The sequence below is a fragment of the Cibotium barometz genome, chromosome 42 (assembly GCF_041138505.1).
Source record: "Cibotium barometz isolate CiBa-2024 chromosome 42, ASM4113850v1, whole genome shotgun sequence".
NCBI classification, from domain to species: Eukaryota; Viridiplantae; Streptophyta; class Polypodiopsida; order Cyatheales; family Cibotiaceae; genus Cibotium; species Cibotium barometz.
The window spans coordinates 35640680-35653484 of record NC_141087.1 but is presented as its reverse complement, the minus strand read 5'-3'; the positions used below and the strand labels follow the sequence as shown (position 1 = coordinate 35653484).

General features: G+C 42.7%; 1 protein-coding gene across 1 annotated transcript; it reads left to right on the top strand.

The window, feature by feature from the left end:
* The first annotated feature begins 6853 nt into the window (after window positions 1–6853).
* LOC147614431 (pentatricopeptide repeat-containing protein At3g09040, mitochondrial-like) lies at window positions 6854–11141 on the top strand. Its single transcript, XM_086780971.1, has one exon. The coding sequence runs from the start codon at window positions 7258–7260 to the stop codon at window positions 9868–9870; it is 2613 nt and encodes an 870-aa protein (XP_086637097.1). The 5' UTR covers window positions 6854–7257; the 3' UTR covers window positions 9871–11141.
* The last annotated feature ends 1664 nt before the right edge of the window (window positions 11142–12805 follow it).

Below are 12805 nucleotides of genomic sequence, written 5' to 3'. Positions count from 1 at the left end.
TGAGAAACCAGCCAAGGCTAATGGTGGTATATATCAATTGTCTATAGGAATGAATGATAGGGTGATTGACTCTAGTATGCAGATGAAGGATGCAATTCAGCCCAATGTTCATAAAGTCCGTAAGGTCACATTTGCAGAGCAGGATATGGGACAGATTAACCTGTTGGAAATGGAGAAGGGTAAGGTTTTTGGAATCAGCCCTGAAGAGTTTTCAGAAGATGAGGAGGAGGATGGAAGTATTGATGATATGCAGCCAGTTATGATTCAGCCTTTGATCAGGGAAGTGATGAAGACTCCAGTGTGCTATCTACCATGTGAACAGAGAAATCCTGATATGTTGTTTAAGAAGATTATTGATGATGCTGTAGATTGTGAAAGTGATGTTAATGCTGAGGAACTTGATGTGTTTGAGTATGGATATGACTTAGATGATCTCTTTGATTCAGAAATGAGTAATAACTTGCATGTGCCTGTACTTCAGCCAGTAAAGGTAGAATATGATGATCAAAATGTGACTAATGAAGATACTATGGAGGATGAAGTACATATTGATGATCCGGGTGATGAGTTGGATATTGCAGCTTGTGAGAATTTGGATGATGAGCTGAACTGTATTCTTGATAATGCATTGGATGATCTGTTGGAATTGGATTCCTTGAAGAAGATAGCAGATACTGGCATACCAGTTGTGCAGGAAGGGAGTGATGGTGTGACTGATGATGAGTTAGATGCTATTTTGGATGATGACGTGATAGATTTTGCATGTGCGGTTTGCTGATCACATAAGGTGTATGTTTCTTGTCATGCCCAAGAGAATGAGTCAGTTGTCAGTAGTGAGAATGCATGTGAGGTTATTGTTGTTGGTCAAGGGAACCAAGATGGTTTGCCTGGCAGTTTAGGAAGCTTAGACTTGGTAGAGATGCCTGTGCAAGATGTGGAGAATCTTGAAGGATCACCAATGGTCTTGAAGCTGGAGAAACTACAGGGAAGTGGCAATAATGAGTCTACAGTGCATGAAACTTCTATGTTTGATGTTGATGGGCTGAAGGGAAATGCGTTTATACACCTCATGTTGATGCTCAACATATGGATGAGTGGTTTGGCTATAGTACTAGTTTGGCAGTTTGCCCAGAGGAAGAAATGAAAACCAATGATGTAGGTTGCAAATTAGATGACCATGAGATGGAAGTTGATGACCAGATGTTTGTTAATTCAGTATATGATTATGAGTGGGATTCAGATGTGTGAGAGAGGAGTAGAGGTGAAGAATGGTTGTTTCCATCACAAGACTATGTGAGCTGGTATAGAGGAGGAAATGCAACAGTATATATTGATGAAGCCATATATAAAGAACCCAGGGGGTTGCTGAAAATGGAAGATCATGACAGGATGTATCAATGGTTATTTGACAGAGGAAAATGCTTGAAGAATTGGAAGGTATATGCACTGAGGTTTCTGTTTGATCCAGGAGGATAAATAGTCTCTGTTTGTACAGGTGCTGGACATGAATGTCTCAGTAGAAATAGGGGGTTGCTAAATATGTGTGGACGAAAGGAGAGACTGATGATGTGTACATACTTTGCAGGGTACTAAGAGTTTCAGGAAATAGGGGGTTTCTAAATATGTGTGGACAAAAGGAGAGACTGATGATGTGTACATACTGTGCAGAGTACTAAGAGTTTCAGGAAATATGTAATCAGTTTGGATCAGTTTTAAGTTTTGGTTGAGATTAAATCTGCTGAGCAGGAGGAGTAAAGGCATAACCATCATGCCTTGCATCATCCACATGATGTGGAGATTTTGTTGCTTTTGTTAGCGAGCCTTCGGGTGTGTGTGTGTGTGTGTCAGTGCAGCCTGCATGTGGAGATTTTGTTGCTTTTGTTAGCGAGCCTTCGGGTGTGTGTGTGTGTGTGTCAGTGCAGCCTTCGGGTGTGTGTGTGTGTGTGTCAGTGCAGCCTGCATGAGTGCTGACCGTTCGCATTTGGGCATCCCCTTTGTAAATATGTAGTATGGATGGAGATAGCAGATGCGGGTGCTAATGGCATGTGGGCAAAGGATGGAAGGCATAAATGGCATTAGTGGGGATGTGGTTTAAGGCAGTGTGAACAGCCTTAAACAATAAAAAAATTTAATATGAGAATAAGAGGCTTTAAGTTTCTAGAAAATAACCAAGGTGGCGGCTGCCAATAGCATCTGGGCAGATTGACCCTTATCGCATGTGCAAGGAGGATAGAAGGGACCATGTGGCCTCAAGTTTTTGAGCTTACTGTATGGGGGAGGGGAGAATCCCTGGGAGAAACGGAAAAAGAGTCGCCAAAAGGGAGCGCAGCAAAAGGAGAGAAAAAAAAAAGAACGTCGACTGCAGCGAAGCCAGGGAAGCAGAGAGAGAAGGGCGTCCACTGCAAAAATAAGTAGAGGAAAAGAGGCTGGTGTCGACTGGCAGCAAAGTCAAGAAGGAAAAGAACGCCAACTGCAGTGAAGCAGTGAAGGAGAGAGAGCACAGCGATAGCAGAGAGAAGGAGAGGGTGGTGTCGACTGCAGCGAAAGAGAGAAGGGGAGAGAAGGGCGTCGACTGTAAAAAAACAGTGAATGAGAGAGAGGGAGTCGCCAAGGGAGAGCACGTCGACAGGGCGTCAACTGCAGTGAAGCCAAAAAGAAGGTGGTGGTGTCGACTGCAGCGAAGTAAAAAAGAAGATAGGTGGCGTCCACTGCAGAGATATAGAGGAGAAAAAGGTGATGTAGGCTGCGAAGCTGTGGGGACAGAGAAGGTTGGCGACGAGGGGAGTCTTTCATTGGGCTTGCCGCATTGGGTAGCGGGGAGTTTTTAGGTCTTGCTTTGTTTGCTTGGTCGGCTGGCGGCGGCTGGTAGCACAGAGAGAGAGAGTGTATTGTGTCCGAAGCCAGAGTCTGGTAAACTCGGACCAGTCCGAGTTTACTTTTGCAGTCCTATTGTAGAAATTTCTCCCCCAAAGTAAACTCAGACTGTAAAGTAAACTTGGACCAGGTACAAGTTTACTTTGCAATCATGTTGCTACTATTTAAGAGTTCATACAAATATACATTTAAGTTTCATCTACCCAAGTTTTGGATGACTTGTTGGTGTAAGAGTTCAATTGGCAGCCACATCTATCTCATACGAATATACATTTAAGTTTCATCTACCCAAGTTTTGGATGATTTGTTGGTGTTTATGGGCTTCACATTCTGGCAAAAAGCTCAACAGTAGAATAGTGAGTATACTCTCTATTTTGTTGCATCAAGCTCAACAGTAGTGAGTATACTCTCTATTTTATTGAGCTGTGGCTAGCTGGTGTATGCTAATTTTACTAATGAACTTAATATTTTATTATTTTACCTAATCTGGACACCGAGCTGCCGAGAGAGAAATTTCCAAGTTTTGGATTTATTGTTGGTGTTTATAGGCTTCACATTCTGGCAGCCTTTTTGCCCTGCAAGCTTAACAGTAGTAAGTATACTCTCTATTTTGTTGAGCTGTGGTTGGTTGGTGTATGCTAATTTTACTAATGAATTTAATGTTTTACTGTTTTATTTTTTTACCTAATCTGGATGCCGAGCGACCGAGAGAGAGAGAGAGAGAGAGAGAGAGAGAGAGAGAGAGAGAGAGAGAGAGAGAGAGAGAGAGATTGTGTGGCTCCAAGAGAGCATGAAGCCAACGTCTAGGGTTGAAATTTTTTCACTGATAGATTTCTTATCTCCCATTATGCGTAAAGAAATGTCTTCTTGTGTGAGTATATTGCGGTCAACTAAAGTAAACTCAGAGCAGTCCATATATCCAATGCACAAAGTGAACTCAGACTACGAAGTAAACTTGGACCAGTTTGAGTTTACTCAGGGAGACATGCATTTCTACAATAGGATTGACTGGAAAAGTAAACTCAGGGCAGTCCATATATCCAACTCGCAAAGTGAACTCGGACTGTGAAGTAAACTCGGACAGGTCCGAGTTTACTTGTACAGCCATTTTGTTGAAATATATCTCCCAAAGTAAACTTGGATTGTGAAGTAAACTTGGACCAGTCCGAGTTTACTTTTCCAGTCAGTCCTATTGTAGAAATGTATGTCTCCCAGAGCAAACTCTCGGGGGACTGTAAAATACACTCGAACCAATCCAAGTTTACTTTTACAGTCCTATTGTAGAAATGTATCGGTCACAACAATGTGACTGTGACTCAATCTTGCATGGGATTGGATGGCCTAGATGGACATGGTCTATGTTCCATCTTGCAATGAGCTTTACATAGTACAATGATGTCAACACGGCTTATGGGATTATAAGAAGTACATAAGTGGCATCAATACCTTTAGAAATGATATCAATGCATGAATTATGAAATTACAAGTACATGAATGGCATCATTCTCGTTTGAGATGCCAATGCTTTCACAATATCATCAGTCATTGAAGAGGCAAAAAAAAAAGCATCGCTCATCATCTTGAGAGTTTCCATACTCAATTGCCATGATCTTGTAACGTTGAGGTGCGAAATTGCCACAAATTTGCACCTCCTTGTTGATGAGAGTCGCCTCAACGCCAAGTGGGGCACGCCTCATTGGTCAAAGGCAACAATGCATGACAAGTGTGACATGATATGGTAACTAGGGGATGTATCATCAATGTTTTTGTACAACAATGAGGATACCAAATGCGAAGTCTCTTTTCAAAGCAAACACGGTGCCTACCTCATTGATGTTTTCACCTTAGGACTCCAATAACATGATGACGCTTAGGTTGGGGAGAATCCTCATCTAAACTATTAGGTATCTTGTGTGGAATTCCATGACCCAATCTAGTGCGTTTAAAATCTGCTTGAATTTGGCGAATGCTCCCACATGTTGGCATGTCAATCTTCTTTGGAGCTACCAAGCTCATGAGGTTATCCTTGGATATCTTTAATTGTTGTAGTAGAATAGCTTTCTCTATCTCATCTTTGTTTTGCAAACCATCTTTAACTTGACAAAGGATTTCCCTAAACTCCTCTATACATTTGGGTAACTCCTCACTTGCATCCATCTCACAGAGGTCTTGATCATCATTTTGAAGAACTGGTTCTTCATTGATGCCATGGTTGACCAATGCATGTTCACTATCAACAATTGGCAAGGTGGAAAGCAAATGTGGAAAGTGGCTAGTGATAATCAACCTTATATTAAATGTTATATTAAAAGAATTAGTATTTAAGTTTACAAAAGTCACTAAGCAAATATCATTGATATATTACCTGCATTTCGTACTCCATAATATGACATCAAAGCCACTTCCTTCGAGATCATAAAGAACCGATATATAGTGCGGTCAAGTAAAGAGGTTTGTTTCAAATGAATTCTCACCTTTGACATTGACATCTTTGCCACATGTCAAGATATGCTGATGTCAAACAGATCTTCCATGCAACATTCAATGACCTTTGGATAAATGGGTAAGTGATTTAAATCACTACGACTTCCCGGCACATGTCCTTCATGAGTAGAGTGTATATGAATCAAAGCATCTGAATTGCCACTTGGATACTCCACTTGAACCTTGAACGGACAACCACATTTCTTGGTTGATCTTAATGGTTCCCTTTTAGCTAGTTGTACCACCTCTATGGCACATGCAATCAACCACAATTTTGGATACACCATTTTTTTGGTTGATCGAATCATTACTAGTCTAACCTTGTGCTCAATCATTATCTCTTTCAAGCGGTTTTTCACATTTGCTTTATCAAAGGCGGTTAGTACTATTGCTTGTACTCTTTTTTTGGCTTGGCATTCTAATTCTCCTCCATGGTTTGATCTCTTACAACCACATGCATTGATGAAGTCCTTAATAAAAGAGGTGGGTATCCCATGCTTTCTAATATCAGTACACCATCTACATTTGATTGTTTCTATTGTCTCATTTACTTCTTAGTGATAATCATCCTCCACAATATAATGAGACAATGCCACAATGCTTCCCCACTCTTCTAAGCATGCAATCCTTAGCTTTGGTGTGCTATTCAAGCAAAGACAAGGTGCACCATCTTCTTTCATCCCCAAGCAAAGGCCATCCATCATTCTTCTCCATTTCTTTAAATCTTGATTACCTCTAGAATCATGAGCTTTCAAGGTTTCCAATATGACTATCACATCTCCTTGAATGGCTCTCATCATAAAGTTATAGCTTGCCTTGTTAAACGAAAAGTATTTAGGAGACAAATATAACATGGGATCGAACATGAATACTTTCATTGCTATCTCGAAAGAGATTTTCCACATCTGAATCATCACTCGATGAGGAGTGACTACTATCACCATTAGAGCACTCTTCAATATTGAAGTCGCTCTGGTCACTCGATGAGGAGTGACTACTATCACCATTAGAGCACTCTTCAATATTGAAGTCGCTCTGGTCTTGGTTCAACAAATCCATCCTTCTCAAAGAACATAAACTGATTAAAATTGTATAAAGCTTCATTTCAAGAACACAATACATATCCCACATTATCACTTCCTATCTATTGTAAATGATAACATACATAATTGAAGAATATACTTACAAATTTCAGAGAAAGATAGAAGAAATCTCAATATGGATGGAGAAGTAATGGAAAAAATGTAAAGAAAATGCATTCTATGGACTGTGTTAAAATTTGATAGAAGGTAATGAACCGAGTTTACTTTGACAGCCCGAGTTTACTTCTGGTTCGAGCTCATTGTCAGTATATCTCCCATTAAAGACCATATATTTTACTCGCGTGTGCGTCGTAATGATAATTATGTTGGTTCGAGTTTACTATTGGTCCGAGATTACTTTAGTTCTCGGTGACTGTATTCTCGTTGTTCACTGCCCAGTGACCAGTGTTCCTGGTCCGATGGCGCACGATGCTAGATGTGATCGTCAACGTTTTCAGCGATTGATCCCAACACTCCAACCCGTCTGACTGGCCGCGATGTCACATCCACGTTTTTGTCATAGAAAAACTCCCCCGACTCTCTTACTTCACGTGACACGTGCAGACACGCAGGGGATATGGCATCGTGCCGCAAGCGCTTAGGAGGCAACCAGTAGGTGCACTTTATTTTTGGCTGAGAAAGAAAGCTGCTTTCAGCTTTCATTGGGGCTCGTCAAGCTCCCCGAATATATTCGCTAAATATGGACTACCCAAGCTTTTTGCAGAGTGGCTATGGACGGATTGGCGGACGGACAATCCATCTTGAGACATAAAAGAAGAACAATAATAGCAACAGTGGTGTTGATGTAGGCTGGGAGATGCTAAGCTTAGAAGATATACCCCCTTCTGTGGAAGAAAGGATGCAGCTCCCCCTTCCTCCTTCGGTTCAGGACATTGCATGCATCTTGTCCAAGTGCAGAAAGGAGAAAAACCTAGCACATGCGCTGCGCTTGCATGCCTACATCCACGAAAGAGGGCTTGAAGCCCATACATCTCTGGGGAACTCCCTCATCTTGACTTTGGTGGAAGTTGGATGCATTTACCATGCCCAGCAAGTTTTTGACAGACTGGGGCATCAGGATGAGAGTTCATGGAATTGTCTCATCACAGGTTATGTTAAACATGGGGAGTTACAGCATGCTCTCACCTTGTACCAGAAAATGCAGGAGGATAAAACGCTACATCCTAATGGGTACACTTTTGTGGCATTACTGAAGGCTTGTAGTGCGCTGAAAGATCTAGAAAGAGGTCATGAAATACACGAGGAGCTTGCTAGAACGGGGTTGCTGGACAGAAACGTGTTTATCGGCAGCATCTTGGTCAATATGTATGCCAAATGTGGTTCCCTTGCAAGAGCGCAAGAAGTGTTCGACAAGCTCCCAGTACGAAATGTAGTCTCATGGACTGCATTAATAGCAGCCTATGCAGAATACGGGCATGCTGATGAAGCACTCAATTGCTTTGAACAGATGCAACATGATGGCATCTCGCCAGATGCTTTCACACTAGTTTGCAGCTTGAAAGCTTGTGGCAGCATAGGAGCCCTAGACAAGGGATGTGAAATACATGCCGAGATTGTTAGGCAGGGGTTGCTGGAAACCAATGTTTTCGTCGGCAGCATCCTGGTTGATATGTATGTCAGATGTGGCTCTCTTGCAGAAGCACAGGAAGTGTTTGACAAACTTGTGGTTCGAAATGTAGTCTCATGGAATGCACTAATTGCAGGGTATGCTGAACATGGGCATGCTGAAGAAGCACTATACTGTCTCGAACAGATGCAATATGAGGGCATCTCTTCAGATGCTTTTACACTTGTTTGCAGTTTGAAATCTTGCGGCAGCATAGGAGCCACAGACAAGGGCCGAGAGATACATGCTGAGATTGCCAAAAAGGGGTTGCTGGAAAGTGACAGTTTTGTTGGTGGCGCCTTGGTTGATATGTATGCAAAATGTGGCTCCCTTACAGAAGCATATGAAGTGTTTGACAAGCTTCCATTTCAAACTACAGTCTCGTGGAATGCACTAATCGCAGGATATGCCGAATATGGATATGGTGAGGAAGCACTCTGCTGTTTTGAACAGATGCAACACGAGGGCATTTCTTCGGATGCCGTCACACTTCTTTGCATCTTGAAAGCTTGTGGCAGCTTAGGACCCACCATCAAGGGACAAGCAATACACGCTGAGATTGCTAGAAAAGGTTTGGAAAGAGAGCTCCTTGTTGGCAATACTTTGGTCGATATGTATGCTAAGTTTGGCTCACTTATAGAAGCGCAAGAAGTGTTTGACAAGCTTTCAGTTCGAACCGTAGTTTCGTGGACTGCCCTAATGGTTGGATATGTCCAACACGGGCATGGTCAGGAGGCACTCTACTGTTTTAAACAGATGCAACACAAGGGCATCTCTCAGAATGCTGTTACATTTATTTGCAGCTTGAAAGCTTGTGGCAGCATAGGAGCCACAGACAAGGGCCGAGAAATACATGCTGAGATTGCCAGAAAAGGATTGCTGGAAAGTGACCTTTTCATTGGCAGCATCTTGGTTGTTATGTATGCTAAAAGTGGCTCACTTGCAGAAGCACACAGCGTGTTTGATAAGCTTCTGGTTCGAGATGTAGTCTCATGGACTGCTCTAATCATAGGATATGCCGAACATGGGCATGGTGAGGAGGCACTTCACTGTTTTGAACAGATGCAAAATGAGGGTGTTTCTCCAGATGCTGTCACAATTGCTTGCAGCTTGACCGCTTGTGGGAGCATAGGAGCCGTAGTTAAGGGCCGACAAATACATGTCGAGATTGCCAAAAAGGGATTGGAAACAGAGCTGTTAATTGCCAACACCTTGGTCGATATGTATGCAAAATGTGGGTCACTTGCAGTAGCACAGGAAGTGTTTAATAGGCTTCCAGTTCGAGACATATTCTTGTGGAATGCACTAATTGCAGGATATGCCCAGCTTGGAGAGAGTGAAAACGTTTTCCATATCTTTGATAGAATGATAGGAGAAGGTATAAAGCCTGATCTGGTCACATTCCTTAGTGTTCTTAGTGCATGTAGCCACGCAGGTCTAGTGGATAAGGGCCAGGTGTACTTTGAGGCCCTTAGCAATGATTATGGTTTCATTTCAACTCTTCAACACTACACTTGCATGGCTGATCTTCTTGGCCGTGCAGGCCACATAGAGAAAGCAGTAGCCATGATTGAGAAAATGCCATTTCATCCTAGTAATGTGGTGTGGCATACTGTGTTGGGGGCTTGTCAAAAAGGGGGCAATGTGGAGCTTGGAAGCCATGCCTTTGAACATGCACTACGATTGAATGAAAAGGACGCTGCAGCTTATATCTGTATGTCCAACATCTATGCAAATGCTGCCATGCAGGAGGATGCCAAAAGGCTTGAGACAGTGACAGTGGAAAAACAAGCAAGGATGTAGTTGGTGAGAGACGCTTGTGGAATTATGCAGATTTTTTCTGGTCGGGATCAAAGATAGAGCAAAAAGATTCATTCGAAGCTAGAAGGTCTTGAGGAAGGGTACGTCCCAGATTTGCATTGGGTGTCATGGGACATTTGCAGTGATGCAAAGAAAAAGCCATGCAGGCACACATCTTGGGTTCAACCCCAACTTGCTGCAGCCGATGGACACTTCCTCATGTGGGGGTTGTATTCTGCCTGCAGGCAGGTGCAGGACTCTCTGCTTCCCAAAATAGGGGTCAAAGCTCAGAGAGTGGCAGAAATTCCGATTGCAAGCACTGTGAGAACTTTGCAGAGAGTATACTTCTATAAAGTATGAATAGACCATACAAAATCAGGGCTGGAAGCCAGAGCAAAAAAACCTCAAGGGAAGGGGCGGCCAAGAACCGGTGGGCAGCCACCCCCATAGCCAATGTCTTGACGTGCTCCTGCTGGTTGGAAGACTGGGGCTAGCAGGTTATTGACCTTGCCCACGTGGATGCCCACATTTTGAGAGCTGTTGCCAATCCATGCAATTCCTGCCATGCTCACATCTGTGTGCCCATGTGCCATGCTCACTCCCCCTCACATGTGCGTGCTCTCCTGCCCCACTGCTCATAGCCACCCCACTGTGCCCAACACCCACTGCTCATAGCCACCCCACTGCTCGTCCCCATTGGGTAGTATCAACCACCCACTGCTCATTTGTAGCCATGCTTTACTGTACCATGCTCTCTCTTTCACCCTGTAGCAATGGCTAACCGACATGCAAGCCATTGACGATGCCTCTACAGCGGAGAGTATTGATTGAGTGGTTTGTTACAGATTTGAGTCGATGGAAGAGGCAGTTGACATGGTTGCGGAGTTGGTACCCATTGCTCAAATCTTGATGGAAGCTGCCCCATCGAAGATCTCCATCCCTGACTCTGCCTCAATATGGATACCTTTGGACTTCCTCTTCTCCATGAAGAGGAAGTCCATCCTTCTCTCTCGAGCTGATAGCTCAGTCTTGGCTGCATGTTGCACTGCATGTAATGACATAACCTTCTCCATCCTTGATTCCACCGCAAGATGGATACCTTTGGACTCCTCTATGAAGAGTGGAGATACTCATAAGAATGTTCTGAATAGAGATTTGGCTCATGTCTCCCCACCTCCCCCCACAACCTTTGTCCCTACCTCCTACGAAGAGCACATCCCAATTGAGCTCATTGAATGGGATATTGCTTTTGCAATTTACATTCTATGTTCTGATTTTGAGGAGGAGCCCAATGATGATAAGCCTAACACTAACGTCCCACTCTTGGAGTACTCAGATAAGGAGAGCCAAAAGTGACAACTTTGGATCGTGACATGGAGGCCAAACAGATCTCTCGCTTGGATGTTTCATCCATCCAAGAGCAACCAATTCCCCTTTCACGTCACTACCCGCCACTTGCTATCATTGAGTGCCATCACCGTCGAAGGGGTAGAGTACCTCATCATGTAGGGTGTCCTGGAGGTCTTGGATATAAGGGAGAAGGAGCTCTACTTCCTGCTTGTACGAGATGTCAAGGACATGGATGGACATTGAGTTTGCTGAATAAATGCAAGGGTCTTTTCCCATTGGACTAGTATGGATTGCAAGGTAGGTTGTACATATAAAGGTTTTCTTCAAGTTTTCACCATAGGTTTACCAAAGACCAAGGCAGAAAGGAGATCTAATCCATTCAGAAAATCAGGACACATACAATTCAGCCGATAAGGGGTTTCAGACTCGAATCTTGAATCAAATTCTGATCTGATTTGATAGGGAGTTTCTCATGATAATGAAGAATGCATATATCAGGCTTACATCCAAACATGAATCGGATTTATCAAATAGAGATTAGACATCATAGGAAACATCTTTGCAAAGTTTCATAAGGTTTGGATTTCTTATTGATCATCAAAAGCCCAAATGCGGGTTTCATGACATGATAGTTGACAGTTTCAGAATTCAGGATACTCAGAGATTTTAACTAAATACAAGGTCTGGATCTTCATCAAAAGCTACACACAAGTTTTGGTCCAGTTCAAATGAGGAAAAAATGTTTCCGTGCATTTCAGAAAAAATCAATGTTCTGTTGACTTGCAAGTGAGCCTAAAATGTTGGGTTGAGTTGGCATATGTTGTACACATAGGATATGAGTTGTCCAACCAAGGAATCATGGTAATGGTCTTAGCAAGAAGGAGAAATATTAGGAGGCACCTCTTTCTTTTCCTTTTGGGGGTCTTTTGATGAGAAGGAATAACTCAAGATATGTTCTAAAAGAGGAGGAACATGAGTTCATTGAGGATATCATACCAGACGTGTACAATATCCCTGTGTGGATAGCAAGTTCCAGAAGATAAGGAAGCGTGCTCTTGCAGGTGGAGAAGAGAATTTCGTTCAAGGAAAGCATATCCTCATCATGGAGATAACACAACACACACATGTACCTCTCGTGGAAGGGGTCTTCTCTCTGTTTTTAGTTTTCTATTTTAGAAACTTAACTTTGTGGCTTCCTGTATATTGGGATTCCAATGATTTGGGAACCCTTGGGACCTCTTTGGCTAGGCTCTAGAAAAATCTCATGTATTTTATATTCGAAAGGTACTCTCTCCACTTGGGCTTGCTAGGTGGTAAAATTTGAGCCAAGATCTTTACTCTCTCTATTTCCACTTGGGCTTGCTAGGTGATAAAATTTGAGCCAAGGTCTTTACTCTCTCCACTTCCACCATTCGAGCTTGCTACATGGTAAAATTTTATCTTTTGTGGGTATAAGGAAGGGAGAAAACTTCTTTTGCTTGGGGAACAATATCCATGGGTTACCTTCATAGAATCTTTGTGTTTCTCTCTTGGGAGATATATGGGTCTCCTATTTCTGTAGTAAAATTTGTTGGAATTAGGGTTGCAG

Excerpts from the sequence above, each read along its gene's own strand:
- LOC147614431 (XM_086780971.1), top strand. The coding sequence starts at position 7,258 with ATGCTAAGCTTAGAAGATATACCCCCTTCTGTGGAAGAAAGGATGCAG.